Source organism: Oncorhynchus kisutch, linkage group LG11 (assembly GCF_002021735.2).
Source record: "Oncorhynchus kisutch isolate 150728-3 linkage group LG11, Okis_V2, whole genome shotgun sequence".
NCBI classification, from domain to species: Eukaryota; Metazoa; Chordata; class Actinopteri; order Salmoniformes; family Salmonidae; genus Oncorhynchus; species Oncorhynchus kisutch.
In genome coordinates, this window is record NC_034184.2 from 66068449 (window position 1) to 66089083 (window position 20635).

At 44.8% G+C, this 20635-nt stretch overlaps 2 protein-coding genes across 7 annotated transcripts in view; both read right to left on the bottom strand.

Annotated features, from left to right (window-relative positions):
- Positions 1-1522: 1522 nt before the first annotated feature.
- Positions 1523-8263, bottom strand: LOC109899376 (leukocyte elastase inhibitor). Of its 2 annotated transcripts, XM_020494562.2 has the most exons (8): positions 7826-8263; positions 6158-6356; positions 4808-4900; positions 3870-4010; positions 3421-3538; positions 3050-3192; positions 2519-2686; positions 1523-2331 (listed from the first exon to the last, which is right to left on the bottom strand). In XM_020494562.2, exons 2-8 carry the CDS (start codon positions 6323-6325, stop codon positions 1927-1929), a joined length of 1236 nt encoding a protein of 411 aa, XP_020350151.1. In that variant the 5' UTR covers positions 6326-6356; positions 7826-8263; the 3' UTR covers positions 1523-1926. The 2 variants fall into 2 exon arrangements, with proteins under 2 accessions (XP_020350151.1, XP_020350152.1); XM_020494563.2 differs by lacking the exon at positions 4808-4900 and having other exon boundaries at positions 7826-8255.
- A 111-nt stretch (positions 8264-8374) lies between these two features.
- Positions 8375-20635, bottom strand: part of LOC109899375 (zinc finger CCHC domain-containing protein 2) — a 62643-nt gene continuing 50382 nt past the window's right edge. Inside the window, exons 7-14 of one of the 5 annotated variants that reach the window (XM_020494557.2) lie at positions 18043-18114; positions 16991-17051; positions 16516-16660; positions 15113-15183; positions 14217-14314; positions 13778-13921; positions 12101-13651; positions 8375-11519 (exon numbers count right to left, since the gene is read on the bottom strand). In XM_020494557.2, the coding sequence (XP_020350146.1) occupies positions 11458-11519; positions 12101-13651; positions 13778-13921; positions 14217-14314; positions 15113-15183; positions 16516-16660; positions 16991-17051; positions 18043-18114 (2204 nt within the window). In that variant the 3' untranslated portion in view covers positions 8375-11457. Of the gene's footprint in view, positions 13652-13777; positions 13922-14216; positions 14315-15112; positions 15184-16515; positions 16661-16990; positions 17052-18042; positions 18115-20635 lie in introns of all 5 variants that reach the window. The other 4 variants (XM_031836136.1, XM_031836134.1, XM_031836135.1 and 1 more) reach the window with 4 other exon arrangements.

Below are 20635 nucleotides of genomic sequence, written 5' to 3' on the forward strand. Positions count from 1 at the left end.
CCGTTTACGTCTCACCAAACGGCGGGTGTCACAAACACCAGGAACATTATTTATAATTTGATTAACCTCCACAATCAATTCTACCCCACTAATCACCGATTTGAGCGGTGCCCTGTTCCGGAGAGCAAACCACGCCACAGGTTTGCCGTGTGACTCGAAGAGCCCGATTCATCTAGGCGGAGGATGAACAAAAAATCTAAACAATTCTACTTCTCGAAACTTTCACAGATGTAACCATTCTCAGTTTGTGTCAAGCTGGGTAAAGGACAATGGGTAAAGGATAATTTATGTGTCAGCCAAAAAGCAGGAATCCACTCTTTCCAAAAATCTCATTCCCACTGGAATTCTGTCTATGCTTGGCTCCATTCCGTTTTATTTTTATCCTAAACAATTCCCCAGTCATTAACAATTACAAGCTTATCCGTATTTTGTCATATATTTGTACGTTTTATGTGGACCCCAAGAAGACTAGCGGCTGCATGAGCAGTAGCTAATGGGGATCCTAATAAACTAAACTAAATACCATGAAAATATGCAGTGGTACTCAGTAATGTTTGGGGCAAATACAACACATAACACTTTGTATTCAGAACAAAAAAGTGAATTGCTTTGCCACATGTTTTGCAGTATTACTTTAGTGCCTTGTTGCAAACAGGATGCATGTTTTGAAATATTTGTATTCCGTTCTGTCAATTCGGTTAGTATTGTGGAGTAACTACGTCATTGATTGTTCCTGTTTTCTCCTATCACAGCCATTAAACTCAGTAATGGTTTTAAATCACCGTTGGCCTCATGGTGAAATCCCTGAGTGGTTTCCTTCCTCTCCGGTAACTGAGTTAGGAAGGACACCTGTATCTTTGTAATGACTGGGTGTATTGATACACCATCCAAAGTTTAATGAATAACTTCACCATGCTCAAAGGGACATTCAGTGTTAGCTTTTTAATATTTTTTTTTTAGCAATAGGTGACCTTCTTTGCGAGGCATTGGAAAACCTCCCTGGTCTTTGTGGTTAAATCTGTGTTTGAAATTCACTGCTCGACTGAGGGACCTTAAAGATAATTGTATGTGTGAGATACAGAGATAACTGACATAGAGGGGCTGTTTTGAAGCTACTCCCCCACTGTTGTAAAACAAATTTTGGAAGATATAAAAATGCATTTCATGTATATATTTGTTTTTGCCACATTTATTATATTACAGACTTCTTCATTCCTACATTTTAAAATGTGAGCTAAACATACAAAAATGTAGTATAATTTTTAAAAAATTAGTTACTGTCCCCACTACAACAAAAATACTTAAAAATAAATGTAATTTTGTCCTCTAAACATTTAATTGAAATGCTTTAGAATTCCATTCATTCCTAGAGGACTGTTTCTTCTGGGGAGTGCCAATATAGCCAACCAGTGGCTCCAAAGCCTCTCATTGGTCAATACATAGCATTAGCAATCCAGAGTTTATATACATCATTGGTTAAGACACCAGTGCATGTGCACACACAGGAAATGACACACACCCACACACTTATCATATCTTTATTTCCTGTAAACTTTCATATAGTTGCTTAATTTGAAAAAAAAAAAACCCAGTATAGTATCAGAAGACTAGGAGAGTTCATTATCAGAACACAAAATAAAAATATGCTTAAGGATAATTGCACTTCAGTGTGTTGAAGTAGGTGGAAAGTAGAGAAACATTGATCATGATAAGGCACAATGTGTTGTTCGTAACATCAGGCCAGGAAGAAATGTATTAAACCTAATTTCATCACAAATACACTTGACTCTTCAATTCTTTGGTAAGGCATTGACCTCAAATCATATAATCAAGCACACAGATGGGGTATTGATGTAGCTACTGCAGTATATACTATTAAAAGCCCTTCCTCCCTCCACATGGAATGTTCCATTTCCTATATAGCCCCTAAGGGGAGCAGTAGCGACCATAGAACAGAATGCTCTGGGTGGGGTTGTGGCGGATGAAGAAGAGGAAGGGGTGGTCGGCGACAAATGTGGGCGTCCTCATGGCACAGCGCATCATCATGATGGCGGCCGTGGCGCCCGCTGCCTCTGTTCCCTCCTCGTTGACCTCCACGAAGGCCTTGTGAATCACCTTGGACAGCACCAGGTCGTTGTCGGGCGACATGCCCGAGAAGTCGCTTTTGCAGTGGTCGAAGGCATCCGTCATGCCCATGCTGGCCAGCAAGTCCTTCAGGTCCAGGCTCTCCTCCAGCTTGAACTTAGGCAGACCCACCTGAACCTCCACTGTGTCCATCATGTCAGGCCTGGTCCACTCCACAAGGTTCTTGTAAGTCAGCTCCTTCTCCAGCTGCGTTGTGTGTGTGTGTGTGTGTGTGTGTGTGGGGGGGGGGGCAGGAGACAAAGTCAAGACATTGACATGTATTTCAGTGTGAGCTAACCCTAAAACAAGCTTTCTAATTGAAGTTAACTTTATACTCCATGTGTATTGTGTTGGCCACAAAACCAATCTTGTTGAATGTAAAGCTGAGTTCTACCTTCTTCAGGCCAGTGGTGTCATCCTCCATCTCATTAGGTAGCATGATGAGCATGCTCAGTTCGTTTCCTACGTAGGGCAGCTCCAGAATCTGGCAGTTGGCCTCTGGGATGAAGGTCAGGGGGAACTTGGCCTTCTGATGCATCATTTTCACTGGCTTACTCTCCTTCTGTAGTCAATGAAAGGAAGGTAGGGAGTCACCAAATATTTTGTTAACAGTTGCCTTCTTGTGTGTAATTTGTGACTACAAGGCATTTTCACCATTGTAGCAAAGGTTACTCACCGTCACTCATGAAAGTGAAGCAAGCTAGAACATTACTCTCACAACAGACTCAGAGAAGGGATGACTGGAACCGACTACAGCAACAGTTCAGTGGAAGTCAGATCTTTTCTTTAGAAGCGCTACTCTAAAGTGGTGTAACTACACATTCATTGTGCAAACGGACACATCAGAGAAAAATAAGTGAAAAGCCACTCCTCAGATCTTGTCGGGAATTCGTTCTATACGTCAAGCCAGTTGGGTAAACACTACCTTGTTTAATTTGAACAGGGCATCACTGGTGCTGCTCTCTTTGAACTTCTTCTCCCAGTTGCCCTTGAAGTAGATGGCGTTCACCAACACTAGTCTGGTCAGTTGGTCGACAACCCCCTCCGCCAATAGGTTCTTGATTTTCTCTACAAAATACAGAGGCCATAGAAATGACAGAGGTGATGGTAACATTGTAATAAGGTGTAGTTACATAACAAACGGATACATCATGGACACCTAAAGGATTTAAAATCCATATGAACACAATGTAAGTGATCAATTCATTCTCAATCCAGTCCCCTTTGATTTTTACACCGAATTTGAGAATATTAATACTATTGTGCACATGGAGCAAGCTTGCGGCATCTAACCACCTGCGGTCTGCTTCTCCACCCAGGCGTTAATGTTCTGCCGGGCAGCCTCCGCATTGGACTTGAAGTCCACAGCCTCCAGTTCGGCATTGTAGTGCTTCTTGGTGTCGCCGAGGAACGTCTGTCACATTTACCAGAGACACAAAAATCAACAGTCAATATCCTTGCTTTATCAAACCCTAAGTACCTAAATTAATAGTGTATAGTCTACAATGATGTACAGTATAATTGTTTGTACAGTATAATGATAGCATTTTTCAGGATACTCTATCCATTATCTTTTTGTTGACAACTCTCTTCGTCATAAGGCTATGTTCCAACGTGTAATGAAATGCATAATGACCTTTAACCTAACACACTGTGATTCATTAGTGTCAATTCAGATTGAGCAAAAATATCTAAATCTTAGACACACACTTTCTCCACCCACTGTGTAAACAATGGGGCTTTACCTCAACAAACTGGTAAGACTGCTCGCCGTACAGGCGATTGGCCACGCTCAGTGCGTACGGGGCTCCCTTCTTGTTCAGTTCACTCATGAGTTTGTTGAAGCCAACATGGACGCTACCTGTAGCTTTGTGGAGGTGCAGGGACTGCAGACAGGATTAAAAAAATAACATTTACAAAATGTGACATTGTGGTAGCATCTTCCTGTGGCATCCATGACATGTAAACCCCGAGCCGAAACACCACTCATACGTTGTTCGGCTAGCAAACAAACCTGCCATTGTTTACTGTATTCATCTACCACATCACCAAATAAAGAAATGTTTTCAGGAAAAAGTGCCAACATTAAAATGCATCCAAACAGCATAACTTGTCATTTTGACATTTGGTGGTTGGACATGACCAGCACAGATTACGTTCATGTTGCTCGTAAAGCGGATAAGGAATTCTTTGTTTGTGTGTGAGTGTGACCAGACTTTCCTGTTTATATTTCCGTTTTCAGACGGCAGCTTATCGAGGGTTATGAAGAATATAGATAAAAGAAAAGAAAGAATATGCTTGTGTTCCCTCAAGTCCCAAATGTGACTACTACATTGTATCCTTATATCCCTTCACAGATGTACTGTAAATAAACCACATAGACGACAGAAAACACAGACCCCACAACAAGGCTATCCAAACCTTTTCCTGGAGAGCAACGTGCTGTAGGTTTTCGCTTCAACTAAAGATGAGCTTAATCAAGTTAGATACATCTGGGGATAGAGCGACAACCTACTAGAGAGTAGCACTCCAGGAACAGGGTTGAAGAGCCCTGCCCCACACCAATAGTAGTACCTTGTTCCCACCAAATGGCTACCTCACCAACAGCCCAATGTTATCTGAAAACAAGCGCTCTTTGAACCCCCTGGGTTACCCATTCCTTATTATATACTTATATTAGCACCTTCAGAGCCAGCGGAAGCTGGGGCTTTTGTACTTGCTGGAGTAGTCCTGGGTCAGCCTTTTTAGATTTGTCTGCTTTGACAAAGCAGAGGACCTAGTGGACGTCAGTATGACAATTGGTTATCATTTTTGAACAGCATAGATGTGGGGAGTGGGTGGAATACAACACTGTGTGCGCGTGTGGCTGGCGAGCTGTGTAGGTTCCAGAAAGAATCCTTCAAAGCGTAATGTAGGGTGGTAAATGAAGGCTGTTGAGTCCTTAACAGGTAAAGACATTGAGACTACCCCCTATCGTATTTGTTCTGTGAAGATTGCTCAATTTTTTAAAATATCCTTTATTTAACTAGGCGAGCTGGATTGCTCAATAGGAAGGTATGCATTCTTGTCCCACCCTAGACTCGCCCTTTTTATGACTTCAACTCGACATTGCTGCTATTTCATCACTACCTACATGTTCAGTATATTGCAGAAAGGCTTTATCACATTGGACAATACATTCCATGGTTATTAGAATAAATCTGCTGGCTGACAGCTAAATGGAGGTTGTACAAATTAGACTTAGTCCACTCTTATGTATTATCTAAACTGTCAGGGCCTCGCCCCCTGATTATTGACTGTACGTTTGTTTATCCCATGTGTAACTCTGTGTTGTCACACTGCTTGGCAGGTCAATAGTTGTAAATGAGAACTTGTTCTCAACTGGCCTACCTGGTTAAATAAAATAAAAATATTTTTAAAAAATCCCATGACACCATAAACTCTTATCTGGCACCTACATGTCTACTAGCTGTACACAGATAATGGGAACCGAGAGACTGATAAGAGGGATTACTTTATTGCTCTCCAACAGTAGGGCTGTACTCAAATAAAGCCTCATCTGCTGACTAAAAGGAAGCCTTCTGTGAATTGTCATGGACAGGCTACCAATTTGTCAGCCACACCCTTTCCTATTAATCTCAGAAAACCCCCGTGAAAAACCTTTCCAGTGTAAGGGAGAAGCTATAGTCAATTTAGGTGGAGAACTGCACTGTTAAATAAATGACCCTGTGCATGTGACTACATATAAAAAATCCAATCTAGCCTTGATGCAAGTTTACATTAGACAGGGTTATGACAAAAAGTAAAGGCTACATTATCCAACCTTTGTCGATAGTGACTAGTCCATCAAACTATTTTATGAAATATATCTGTATTCATTCCGGTACCACTGTGCTGTCCGTGCATACTAAACAGGCTAATCAACATAAGTATAGTTGCATAAGAGATTAATGTGTGAGAGTAAGATGATTATGTTTGAGTGTATCTGTTTTTGGATGGACGGGATCCCCGAAAATGGTTTACACTGACTCACCTCTGACATCTGGGTAGCAGTGTTCCCTCTGGCTCCCAGGGACACCATGGCCAGGGCAGAGGAGATGCTGAGAGGGGAGTAGAAGACATTGCCTGTTTTGTTGACCTCTGTGATCTTCTTGAATAGCTCCAGAGAGAAATTGGTGTTGGCCACAGACACTGATGCCATTGTAACAGGTGGGAAAGGCAGGCTGGCAGAGCTTTGGAAGAAAGGTTTAAGAAGTTAGTGTCCGTGGGCACTGGGTTTTAAACTTCATTGTAACAGAGCAGTCATATACAGTAGCCTATATACAATGACATGCAATTATCGCGAGAGCTATCTTGGGCTGATGCGAAAGACTAAGTAGGCTAAAGAACATAGAATTAATGTAGTCTAGCTAGCAGTCTGATTAATCAGGCTGTGTAATACACAATTAATTGGTATATACATCCTGAAACTAATGCCTGCAAAATGTTGTAAATGTACCTTACAAGCCAGAATGTTGAATAAAGTTACATTTAAACGTACTCTTAACAATTACTTGTGTATTACAGCCTGATTAAATCTTGAATGAATATGTACATCAGTGGTGTGCGGTTGTTTTGTTCGCCCGCAATTGCTAATAACCCATCCGCAACAGCCCGACTACACACAGTGTACAAAACAATAGGAACACTTTCCTAATATTGACTTGCACCCCCCTTTTTCCCCTCAGAACAGCCTCAATTCATTGGGGCATGGACAACAAGGTGTCAAGAGTTCCACAGGGATGCTGTGGAATGATGTTGACTCCAATGCTTCCCACAGTGTCAAGTTGGCTGGATGCCCTTTGGGCAGTGGACCATTCTTGATATACACAGGAAACTGTTGAACATGGAAAAACCCAGCAGCGTTGCAGTTCTTGAAACACTCAAACCGGTGTGCCTGGCACCTACTACCATACCCCGTTGAAAGGCACTTAAATCTTTTGTCTTGCCCATTCACCCTCTGAATGGCACACGTCTCAATTGAGTCCATGTCTCAATTGTATCAAGGCATACAAATCCTTCTTCAACCATGACGCGTTAAATTATGTGACGTACAGTCATATTCAGGTCCTGATTGGTCAACAAGCTTATTTGCCACGCAAAGACCCATATCCGTGTTCCATAAAATTTGGCCTCTGGAGGCTCGTCAAGCGTCACACCCTCATACCGAGTCTCCGACCACATTTTCGGATCAAGCATAAATTTGCTCTTACGCACTTATTCCAGTAGATATAAATTGCACAATAATTATACATTTATGGATTTTATAAGGTAGGCTAATGTTTTGTCTTTATTCAACCCGGCCGCGGAGTGAATATAAGCTCAGGGACTGTGGGTAGAGTCAACATAACAGTACATCATTGTGGAGGGCTGGTTTAAGGAGTTTGAGTTGCCACTAGCCAGGCAAGATTAATCAGCTATCTAGTTAGGCGCTACATTGATTAGAATGATCAATGTCCTGTCCTCTTTGATGTTACATTTATGGTGATAGCCAATCAAACTATAGTTCTTATGCTAAATAAGGATCACCAATAAATTTAAAAAAAAAAGAGTATAGTAATCGCTACCAACCTGCAAATTCGTTTATCAGAATGGCAACAGGGTTAACAATAAATTAGTCAGTGTCTTTAGATTGAGAAAATATTGTATCGCAGCTACTCACCAATGAATGGTTATTTGTCAATGTCAGGTAGTTCTCTTTCCCTCTACAGCCAGGTGACTTCAGTGGGTGGTTTGCTACAGACAAGTTTCAGCTAACCATCTGAAATATGTAATATACAAGACAGACACGCCCTGTGTGTGTGTGTGTGTGTGTGTGGGGGGGGGGGGGGTAGTCACTAGTTACCACAGCCACAGTAATTAACCCCACCTATTTCTCCCATTACTCTTCTTAAAAACGGATTTTAAACCTAACCCTAACCTCAACGATAACCACACTTGATATCCTTATGCCAGACCTTAAATGAATACCAAAAAGCACATTTTTGTTTTCACGAATTTTTACAATATAGCTAATTCTGACTTTATAGCTGTGGTACATAGTGTAAACCCCCTGGTGGGCTGTAAAAGTGCTCTTCCGCATTCCGCACTCTTCCGCATCAGCTGACTACTACGGCAATGCAAGTGGATAAAACTGTCCTGAAGTTCAAAGTACAAACAAAGTACATAAAAGCAGTGTAGGACCTAATTACAACAGACAAATAAACAAGAATGTTGGGGCATTTTGTATTTATTGCTGTTATTTCCAGGAAAACATATCAACAATTTGCATAAAATCCAAATTCGTTCTAGAAATATATTTGACCTTTCCAGTACACTAAAATGTAGATATCAAAGAATACAGTAAACATACACCTTAAGGTAACAGTGAGTGTACCCTCTACAGTACAGCATTTTTAACCATATATGTTCAACATGTACAACTGGCAGGTTCATATATACAATTGTCCTCCGAGCTCACATGGTTCTTCAAATCATCCAGCCGATTAATGTAAAGTGGTCCACACATTTTCTTTCCTGTGTTCACGTCCAAGTTTGCCTCAATATTTTAACTAATTGTAAGAAATTTCTGCTTACATCAAATCAAGCAGAAGAGATTTAAAGTACTTCACCAGTTGGTGGAAAGCTTTCACAAAATGTTTGGAGACAAACTGTACTAAGTGTGACTATTCATAAAAATGGACATAACTTCTCATATAAACAAACAAGTGTGTACTGTAATATCCCTATATGTAATTTTAATGTGTAGACCACAAAGCTTAAACAGACACGAAAGAGCTCTAAATGATTGACAATTATTTCAAGGGATATGCTGTCTGAGAAGGCCAGGGATTGACATTGAGGCATGAAACGCACTTGCCCATTGGGCAAGTCAGGAGTATTTTTTTGGTTGCCCAAACATTATGATCACTTGCCCGAAAATGTAAATGATATATTTACAGGCAGTAAGTAAGTGCCACATATTGCCTGCCTTTCACCTACACATAGGAATCAGAAAGATTGATTGAATTCTTTCTATTTTGGAATAATTATTCTATTTCGTACATCAGTTACAAAATACATTGTTTAATAAGTGAAAGACAGACAATGGGGAGGAAATGGAAAGATCAGCTTTTGCCTACTGGAATTCTTTGCTGTTTGGTTGTTTTCTCACACACACACACATGCACACAAACAGACAAAAATAACCAGCCCCATGGGGCAACCTCAGCAGGCTCAAGTAGCTTGAATGATCAGTTCACTTTCCCCAGGCAATATGGCAACCCTTAATGTCAATCCCTGGAAGGCTACCAATCCTGATATCCAATAAACTCCAGTCAGACACTTCCTTTAGTGTTCACACTTTTCATTTTCATACTCCACATGAAAACATCAATTTATAGTGTGTATGTGCATCGATTTGAGTACATTTACCAATGTACAAACAAGATGCCTTACAGTTAGATCTCACTGCTGCATTGAAGGAAGAATAAACATATTGACTGTCTAGGTAGGCTACATGACATCTGCCTTTGCCACCAGTCTTGTAGAAATGGCTAAAGAAAAAAAGTTATTTTCAGAGTTATCAATGATAGTATTATCCCTCCTAACCACTGATGCTTCACATGGCACCACCTTGTGGCTCGACTCTGCAGTGCAACATTTCCAAGAGAATACTGGATGGAGGGACAGCAGTGTAGCAAGGTATAGAGCTTCACTGCTGCAATAACATCTGTCTCTAGGTTTGATTTAGGACTGTTTCAGTGCACGTGAGAGACTTCAGAATTCCTGGTAGCTATAGTGCATGTTACCAAAAATAAAAAAACACAGCAGCATTTAACTTCTACATGACAGACATGATGATTAAGAACGTCTTAATATGCGTTTCACATTATATCAAGAGGCAAATGCTTTAAGATTTCCCCCCGATACTGCCAGATTCCTTAACATTAACAAATTAAACATGTACATTCAAAAACACTGCAGCGAAAGAGAAAAATTATCTTTTTTTTACATTTACTTTTTTGTTGGTTTGCATTCATCTTTTGTAGCTGTACAGTTAAACAATACAAATCCTAGTCGAATAACAATGAGGTATAAATATACCGTTATAAAAGACAAAGTATATGAAACTCTAATCGAGATCACGCAGGATCCCCATGTATTCTGAGAACAAAATAATTTTACGAAGCTCCCATACACATGGTGTCTTAAAAAAAAAAAAAAGGTTTTCTAATAATATAAGAAATAAGTTAGTAAACATGAGCTGCTGTCCTGTGCCAGTCTTCAGTGCAAAATACCAAAAGCCACTGGGGGATTGGTGAAGGCGGGGGGAGGGTATGCGTCTCTGGAAACGAGACAGCTTCACCCTCAGCTGTGATGGGGATGTTGGTGATGTCTCAGGCACAAGTACTTAGGACCCTCTTCGCACACGCTCGTTAAAAAGGTCAAACTAAAAATGAGAATAGCTAAATTTTTCAATCAAATTGTCGACATATATTCATGCGAATATTCAAAAATTCTGCATAAAGAAAATATGCACATTTTCCCACATCAGTGCATGATGACGCAGTACACTTTTTCACTTAAGTTTTCATGTACCAAATATAAATCTAAAGTTCAATGTGTTTCCATCGTGTTTTCAACTCCACTGATAGTTGTCACAAACTGTTGCGTTAAATAGAAAATGGGACTACTCCGGTCTTGGCACGTGTGCTCTAGCCAACAGCTCGCAGATACAGCGCGGGTAGGCTAGTCTACATGAAGAGATTATTATGGATAAGAGCGAGAATCTTTTTATTTGTTAAACGGCAGTCAAACATCGATATTCCTGTCACCAGAATCTGACCCTTGACATTTATTGGAAAGGAGCATCAAGATCACCGTGCACTTTCACCACCCTGTGAAGTTCAATATAAATGATTTCATCTGTAGCCTAATAAACTGCATTGTTTCCCCGAGTCATAGTGGGAGGACCACACCATATCATAGCGTGACTCCAAGTTTACTTCAATATGATGGTTATTATATCAATATTTGCACACAAAAGCATTTACCATCGCATTTTACCGACACAAAAAGATCCCACCTTGTCTAGCGTATTTTGTTTTGTCATCATTTGGAAAGTTTACCGACACATTTTCTGTTTCCATCAGGCCTGTCCTTAACTTTTTATCCGACATGTACTTTACTCGCCTAAAAAAGTTGGATGGAAACCTGGTTAATGACAGGGAAACATCGAGTGATGCTCTCTTGAAATGGAGGGGTCTCTTTGACCGCTCGTGACAAACAAGATGGCGGAACGAGAAGACTTCTTCAGTCGGCGTTGTCTAGTGCTTCGGAAGAGTGGGAGGCGGCGTACTTCAGCCGAAAGCCACCTGAAAAACAGAGAGGTGGGCGTCAGTCGAACAAATAAGAAACGGGAAACGATGAAAATAAACTCAGAGAAAGTAAGCAAAAAGACAAGGTTCCACTGAGATGTCTACAAATTCCCAACCTGCACCTAATCGTATCCTCTGCGTGACATGTGTCATGTCATTTGGTCTGTGTTTTTCATTTTTAACTGTTCTGCTGTGTTTTGTCTTTGCCCTGCTAACAGAGAGTTTGGGAGAAATGTCCACAGGTCTCCTGAGATGAGAGAGCCCTTTACAGCAGCTCCTGGCTCTAAATAAGTCCTGAAAATGGAAATGAAGGTGGCTAATAGTCTGTTTTTGGGGGATAGGGGGTGAGGAAGGTTACTGCAAAGGTGTGCCTTCCCATGCTTGATCAAGGGTGCCCTCTGTGTGGGTGGGTGTAGGGCACTGGTGTGTAAGAGAGAGATCAAGAGGGGTGGGATCAGTCCTGAGGGCTGACCTCTACTTGGGGGTGAAGTGCTGCAGGGGGGGCGGAGGGGGCCGTCCGAAGAGGCCAGCGGCCGCCCCTCCCCGCTCCACCCTGCCCCTGGCGGTGGCGTTATTACCTTGCTGTGTCGAGTCAATGGAGGGCTGTATGCAGTCCTGTGCGTAGTGGCCACTGACCCCACAGTTGTAGCACGAGACGTTGGCGTTCTTCTTGTTGACGCCGACTGCTACCCCCAGTGCACCTCCGCCTCCCGCCCCGGGCACCATGCCTACACTGGAGGGGTAAATGTGCGGGTAGAAGCGGTTGTAGGGTGCCATCTGCTGGAGGCTGTAGCCTTGCTGTGTGCCCAGTAGGTGGTCAGAGTGAGAGTGGGGGTGCGTGTGCAGCAGGGTCTGGCTGGCATAGGGGGCCGGGGCGGATGGAAAGAAGGGTAGCTGGGCCTGGCCGTTGCTCTGTAGGGGAGGCTGACTGAGGTAGCTGCTGTTACACAGGGATGTCAGCTGGAAGATGGGCGGCACACCGAACACCTGCCGCGGCGGCATCTGGTGGGGGAAGAAGAATGAAGGCGCTGTGTGGCTGTTGTTGCTGGTGCCGCAGCCTCCCCGGCAACCGCATGCCCCGCAGCACATGGGCTGTTGCTGGGGAGTCTGCTGCTGCTGCTGTTGTTGCTGCTGTTGTTGTTGTGGTGGTTGCACTTGTTGCTGGGAGACGAGGTTACTGGCACAGCTGGTGCTGTTGATGTAGGAGGTGGAGTCGCTCTGTGCCGTGCTGTGGGTGAGGGCAGGGCTGGGGCTGGGCACAGGACCGGGGTTGTGGGTAGGCACGGATGGGGGCACCACCGCTTGAACCTGTCCAGCTGTGGGCACTACCCCTATTCCGGCTACCCCTGCCCCCAGCGTTGCCATGATGGAGGTGGGGATGGGGGGCATGGTGTATGGAGAAGGCAAGCCTGAGGGAAGAGCCATGCCCGGGTGCTTGGCGTGAGGGATGCTAGGCTCCCCTAGGGGTACAGAGGGGGTGGGTACAGAGGGTGTTAGGGGGTTTGCGGCAGGGTCGGGGTAGGCTGGCTGCAGGGGTGAGGCGTAGGGTGGGCCGGGGGCGATAACGCTGATGGCTCCAACCAGGGGGTGGTGGGCAGAGGAGGCCGTGACACCCTCGGAAGTGACAGTTGCCTTATGAGGGGCCGTTTTGAAGCGCTGGATCAGGGGCTGCAGGGCAGGGCTGCCAGGGGGGTGTAATCCCAGGGTGGGGGAGCCAAACCCTGGAAGCAGCACGGGCACTGCAGCAAGGGCATCCCTCTTTTCTGTGTCCCCTGGCACAGGAACTGGCACTGGGGTGGGCATGGGCTCTCGGAGGACCAAGGGCACCTGCATGATCAGTCCTCCCACAACCTTGTTGTCTACCAGGGCCGCTGCCACCTGAGGAGGAGGCAGGACTGGCAGAGAGGCATCGGCGGGCAGTGCTCCGTTGGGCAGTATGTAGGGCAGGGGTTGCATAAAGGTGATGGGGGGAAAGTTGGAGATGGTCTCGGGGCAGAGGGGCTCCCCAGCAGGCTTGGCAGAGGCCAGGGGGTGGATGGTGGGCAAGCCCCCCCCTGCAACCTCCTGGCAGGGGAAGAAGGTGTCCCCTCTACCCTGGCTGCTGGAGTTGTCTGAGTGACTATCTGTATCTGCGTGAGAGAGAGAGAGAGAGAGAGAGAGAGAGAGAGAGAGGAGAACAAGTCTTAGTGCTCCTATCCAAAAACCTACACAAGCACAAACTCTAATAATGGTGTGTGTGTGTGAGCGCGTGTCACCTTTGTCCTTCTCATCCTCGCTGTCCAGGCTCTCTGGTCCATCGTGCTGGGGGCTGGAGGGGGAGCTGTAGCTCTCAGACGAAGTGTCTCCGTACACGTCCTGACTGGAGCCTCCGACTAGATGACCGTCTGGACACACACAACCTGAAGATTAATGACACTAGATTTAATTCAATATCCTTTGATTTAGATCAAATAAAACATTTGAAGGCATATGTGTGCTAAGGCATTCAAATAAGCAGCTCAAAAGACTAAAAAGCTATGCCCAGTAAACTTGTACAACACTGCTTTCTGTTGGTAAAATTAAGTTACTACAAGCCTTCATTTCACCCAGAAAACAAAATAATATTTTTTCTCCAAATAGCATTTGATAACATTTCAGAGTCGACTGGGACAGGAAAAAGACTGCAGGGGCAAATTAATTTCCATCGATTCCCACCTTTCCCTGACGATTGTCGCGTTCGCTGAGAAGCCAGAGGCACTATGCTCCCGTTCGTCAAGTAGGCCACTCTTCCTTCTCCTTTCTTCCCCTTTTCCCTGGAGGAGAGAGAGAGACAGAGCGGTTAGTCACAAAAGATAAAGGAGGGAGGATAAGAGAAATTGAGGCCTGTGGCTTGTCACATTAGTTGGTAGCAGGAGGAGACAGCTCTGTTTCTAGAATGCTAGCTAGCGCAATGCTAAACCCTATAGCCCAAATAGAAATGTTTCTAATAAGTAGATAGGGAGGAAAAGTCCTTTATTTTAAGTCTCTACTAGTTCTCAAAAGCGCCTGTAGCAGTTGTCTGCCTGGGCGCTTGGCAACCACCCCTTATGCAGAACCAGAACTGTGACAAAAAAAAGGAAAACAGCTTACATATTAAACTATCTCTGGCTTGGCTGTTAGCATGCTAGCTAGCAAAATGCTATGCCTTCTCTGTCAGGCCCCATGGTGGGGGTTCCTGAACTCAGTCACACTGTTTTAGCGTTCGTTTCCCGAGCCTGTCGTTACCTGTCATGGCCATGTTTGTCTGAGTGTTCAGTGCGTGCTCGGCACTTATCACAACCTAGCAACTGTATGGTCAGCCGGCTCAGTGTTGAGGCAGTATGCCTGAATCGGGAAGTCTCTTAAATGTCAGTCAATGTTAGGACCCTTTTAGAAGGCGAGTGATGGTGACTGACTGTCTTGCAATGATAGATTATGAGCAGATTCAACCGTAAGTCAGGTTTGAATATTGATACAGGATGCATCCCAAATGGCACCCTTTTCCCTATATAGAGCACTACTTTTGACCAAAGCCCTATGGGACCTGGGCATAAATAATGCAAATAATGCACTATATAGGGAATAGTGATCACCTGTCTGGTCCCAGTGCTCGTGGCTTGCTCTTGGTGGCAGGGTGGCTGCTCCTCTTCTCACTGTCCTGATTCTGCAGACAGAGGAAAAATATATATTCAGACAACGGAACATTCAATGATACAAGCCTGTATACTCAGTTAGCTCTCAAGGAGGTGGGTTGCTATATCATGTTATATTCCTCATACAACCACAGGAGAAAATAAATCTACAGACTGTGTCTTTAAAACCTATAGCTCCAACAATACCATATGCCAGAGCAGGAATGCCATAGTGCTGCTGCCTGTTACACAACCCCTGTCACATGATGAGGGGCACATGAATGAGGCGGTGCTGGACACCGACCCAGAGCTATAGTGGGAGGGGTCAAAGGGCACAGCGCTTCACCCTGGCTAACGCTGATAGCAATCCTATTGCTGCTGAGCTAGACATGTTATTACTGCTGCTGAGGGGTGTGACCTCGCACACACACACACCCTTGTATAACTAACCTTGTGGGGACACACAATTCAGTCCCATACTAAATCCCATTTTCCCTAAACCATAAACCTAACCCTAGCTGCTAACCCTAAAACTAACTCTAGCTCCCAACCCTAAATCCCCTAGAAATAGCATTTGACCTTGTGGGGACTAACAAAATGTCCCCAGTTGGTCAAATATTTGTTTGCTTACTATTCTTGTGGGGACTTCTGGTCCCCAAAAGTATAGTTAAACATGTCCACACACACACACACTACATGACCGATCGCCATGATTCAAGAAGCAAAATGTGAAATATTTCTAAATTTTGTTATTTAACTAGGCAAGTCAGTTAAGAACAAATTCTTATTTACAATGACAGCCTACCCCGGCTAAACCTGAAAGATGCTGGGCCAATTGTGCACCGCCCTATGGGAATCCCAATCATGGCTGGATGTGATACAGCCTGGATTCGAACCAGGGACTGTAGTGACTCTTGCACTGAGATGCAGTGCCTTAGACCACTGTGCCACTCGGGAGCCCATTGGATAAAAGCAGAGACACAGAACTACAAAATGGTATATCATACACTGCATTTGAGGAACAATGATGCTCATTACAGGCTAAAGTGGAGCAGTGGAGCAATGTGTCAGCCATCTTGAAATGTAACATGTCTGCCTGGTCTAAATGAACTACTTTGTCTGTGTAATCCAGGGTTGTCAGTCAATGTTCCCGAGGAGCCATTTTCAAAGTCAACAACAAAAACAACCAATCAGAATGTACTGTATGTTTATACATTGTAAACAATGATACAAAACTATCTAAATAACAATGCCTCAATCGCTTAGCGTTAACTGTAAATTCATTGTTTTTTGGTCAAAAGTAGTGCACTATAAAGGGAATAGGGTGCCATTTGGGATGTAGCCTTGTTTTCCATCTGTCTCACCTGCTCTGGGCCCAGCCCCCCAGAGGTGTCTTGGTTGGGTTTGAGCGTACAGCTCTTCCTCCTCCAGTCTGGCAGGCCGTTGTGCTCCGAGCCGTGGGGCCCCCTCTGACTGCTCTCCCCCTGGGAACTTTTGGCATTGGGAATGCTGGGAAAAGGAGAGGCGGAATGAGTGAATCATTTTCATGTCTTCAGAAACAAAACTATTGGCACTTGTTTAGATCTGCACTGGGGTGGTAGGGGCTACTCATTTGAAGGAGGAGTCACTCCTAACCACAGATCTAGGATCAGGTTACACTACCCTCATTCATTAGGTGGGGAGATGGACATCTGACTAGTGACTGGTAAAACACTTCAGGAGAGCAGTCACGTGTGTTTGCAAGGTGGAGGTCTTGGTTTCGAGCCTCGGTGTGAGGAAAGCAGTACTTGTTAAGGAAGCTACGTGACGTCTGTTACATTAAGACAATAGGGTGCTTACTTAAGGCTGGGGCTCTTGCTGCCATGTTTCTTCCGGTGCCCCTGAACGTACGGCTCCAAATCTGAAGGGTAGAGACATTTATTTATTCATTCATCTTTAGTTGACAAGAACAATACGATTTTAAATCAACTTTTCAGTTCACATCAAAACTAATTTCCATCTTTATTTATCAGTCAGTAGCAACAGGTTTTTCTGTGCTGTCCTCAGTGAGGAACGTTGTAATGCTTTATGACATCAGTTATTATACTAATAGGACATTAATTGGTTTAGCTAAGCCTGCAGTGAGTGTATGCACTGTGGCCTGTGATTAGCCTGTGAGCCCAGTGCATGGACAACAGGCAATATATAGCCTCGAAATGCAAGGGATGGGAGAGAGAGAGAAAGAGAGAGAGAGTAAGAGAGGGAGAGAGAGAGTAAGAGAGGGAGAGCAACAGAGAGATGAGCCAGAGGGTGAGAAAGAGAGACAGAGAGATAGATAGTCAGAGAGAGAAAGAAAGAGAGCCCAGGCTTTCCGAACACCCGACCAAAATAAACAGAAGTTAGCAACATAGCGCTACTTGTTTGTCCTGGAGTACAGGACTTCCTCTCCTGCCCTGCCGAGCCAGAGAAAGAATCCTGTGCATTCCTCCCTTCCCCTCCCCTTGCTCAGTTGAAACTAAATTAATAGACACCTAAAACAGAGATGTGACGCAGTATAAGTGCCTTATATTTCTAGTTCACACATGGTTAGCTGGCGAGCTTTTTCACTGGAGTTTAGGCAAACCCTTGCGAGGAATAGTCTAGGCTAAAGGTATCTGCAACAACCCTTCTTCAAATCAACAACTCTCACTTCTCTTCCCACCAGTTAAGGTGTTGGCTAACTGTCAAAACTTCTTAGTCTCCCAGAATACACTTCTTCTAGATTCCGCCTCTGAACTGGGGAGTAAACAGGGTTGGGATGAGGGGAGTGGGCTTCAGGTTGACCTGGGTTAAGGGGTTAACCATGTTGGAATGAGTAGGGTGTGGGGTGAACAGGGTTTGGGGGTGAAGCAGGTTGGGTATGGGGTACTCACACACACCTTCCTCCTGGCTGGATGCCTCTGAGCAGTCCTCTTTGTATGGCTTCCCTAGGGCCACAGGGTTAACTGGAAAGAGAAGCACACACACACACAGTCGAATTCCACTTCTAACAACAATGTTATGACTTGGCCTCCCGAGTGGCGCAGCGGTCTAAAGCTTGAGGCGTCACTACAGGCCCGTGTTCGATCACAGGCTGTGTCACAGCCGGCCGCAACCGGGAGACCCATGAGGCGGCTGGGGTAGGGAAGGGTTTGGCAGGCCGGGATGTCCTTGTCCCTTTGCGCTCCAGCGACTCGTTGTAATGGGCTGGGCGGCGCACGCCGACTTCTGTCGCCAGTTGTACGGTGTTTCCTCCGACACATTAGTGCGGCTGGCTTCCGGGTTAAGCGAGCAGTGTGTCAAGAAGCAGTGCGGCTTAGCGGGGTCATGTTTCGGAGGATGCATGGCTCTCGACCTTTGCCTCTCCCGAATCCGTACGGTAGTTGCAGTGATGGGACGAGACTAACTACCACTTGGATATCACGAAATTGGGGGGAAAAATGTCATGACTTGCCCAGTCGAAAACTGCTATTAGTTTAATGTGAACTAGTACAATGACACATCAAGTCAAGTCTTTTAGACAACATAGTCAGGCGGACTGCCATCACAAGTAGTGGAAGTCGAGCTAGGGGAAACACTGCTGTTAATCATGGAGCACCTGATCGGAGCTGTCTCTCTATGGGATGTGTCACCCTCTCCTTCACCATCTGGGCCTTGTTGATCACTCAGCCCCTCTGTGTGGATCACTCTGCGGTGACACGGACACTCGATCGGGTCCCCTACACCTGCCTCTCCCACCTAGGTTGTCAGCCATCTGCTGTCACCTGCCACCGTCTCTCAGGTAGGGCAGGGTAACCCTATATAGGGCATTACTTTTGATCAGAGCCCATAGGGAAAGGGGAGTCATTTGGGACGTAGCATCTGATGACAGATGGCTTCAGTAGGAGACACAGTAGGGAGTGTAGGTATTGGAAACGAAGTAGCATTGACAAGTCAGTCTGATGTCTCTGATATTAAAGGGGAAGTATGGGGAGATATGCTTGTTTCCCATGCAGCTACATGATGCATAATCATTAACATATCCTATCCTTCATAGACAGTAATTGCATTGCAGTAAGGTCACTAAGACATCCAGGCAACACTTTACTAAGTGGCAGGTAGCCTAGTGGTTAGAGCGTTGGGCCAGTTACCGAAAGGTTGCTAGATCGAATCCCTGAGCTGACAAGGTACAAATCTGTCGTTCTGTCCCTGAGCAAGGCAGTTCCTAGGCCGTCAATGCAAATAAGAATTTGTTCTTAACTGACTTGCCTAGTGAAATAAAACATATTATTGGCAGTAACTGGTGCTGTTGGCCAATGGTCTATCAACACCTCCACACTCCCTCCATATCTCCTTTCCTCCCTCCCTTCCGCTCTCCCTTCATCCATAAATCTAGGGCTAGCTGGACCCTCTAATAAAATGTCCAGAGTCACTGATGTGTTTTGTTACCACAAATCTAATTCTCCCTTCTTGTTTCCCCTCTATCCTGCTCTGAGGGTACGAAATGGAACCCATTTCATTTAGGTTGTGGAACATTTGCGCCTAATCCATTTTTACAGCGCTGTTAAAGATTCGGCTGCTCAAAGGACGTTCCAAAAACAGCTAGGTTTAAAATACAAAAGGTTGGAGAGGGGTAAAGGGACTGACATTTACAGGATTAACCAAAAAGGGGAAAAGTTAGCGTCAAATTGAGCCACATTAAGAGCTTTGAGTGCCTCCTCTGATCTAATGCTTCCTGTTATGGGGTTGCACAATTCATCCAACTGAGAATATGACGAAGATGGAGTCACAAATGGCAGCCTATTCCCCAATAAAACACTACTCTTGTCAAAAGTAGTACACTACATAGTGAATAGGGTGCTATTCGAGATGCATCCATAGAGTGGCAGAGAGAAAGAGGATGGGTAAAAAAGAGGTGGATTGATAGCCATTGGTCAGTGGTATTCCTCTGTAGTGCCAGTACAGTAGTCCTGAGGCTGACTTATGGGCTGCCATTTGGGACACATCCATGGTGACGTGGCCCAGTTCTGAACAGTACATCCTGTTGTTGGGCCTGCCAGGGCATCGTGCTGCCCGCAGCGCTCACCTCACCTGGGTGTCAATGTACAGCTGCTCTGCGGGAAGGCTAGGGAGCTGTGGGTGAGTCGCGCACACACACACAGCCTAGAGCCCACCTCAAGGCATGTGTTTGTATACGTTCATGTATACAAACAGTATGATTAGAGTATGCACGCACGCACACACACACACACACACAAATGTCCTCATGCTCTGTATCCACAGGGCCTTCTCAACCCCCCTCCACTCCATAGCAGCCCCAGTCTGTTGATTTTGGATGATTTAGGGGCCTTCCGAGAGAGCTTCTCCTCGAACAGGTGCCTGGGGGACCTATTTATCATCCTGCTGCTCAGCCTCAGCCATGGAGAGAGGGATGGAGCAACGTATGGATGAGCTGAGCTTGAGGAGGACGGCAAATGTGCCATGATGTATCGTGATCCATGACATGAG

What these genes read in the sequence shown, in the direction of transcription:
- LOC109899376 (XM_020494562.2), bottom strand. Translation starts at nt 6,325, where the DNA reads ATGGCATCAGTGTCTGTGGCCAACACCAATTTCTCTCTGGAGCTATTC. An exon ending in AGCTTCCGCTGGCTCTGAAG is followed by an intron (nt 4,011 to 4,807) that starts GTGCTAATATAA and finishes TCCTGTCTGCAG; the next exon opens with TCCCTGCACCTCCACAAAGC. An exon ending in CCCTGTTCAAATTAAACAAG is followed by an intron (nt 2,687 to 3,049) that starts GTAGTGTTTACC and finishes CATTGACTACAG; the next exon opens with AAGGAGAGTAAGCCAGTGAA.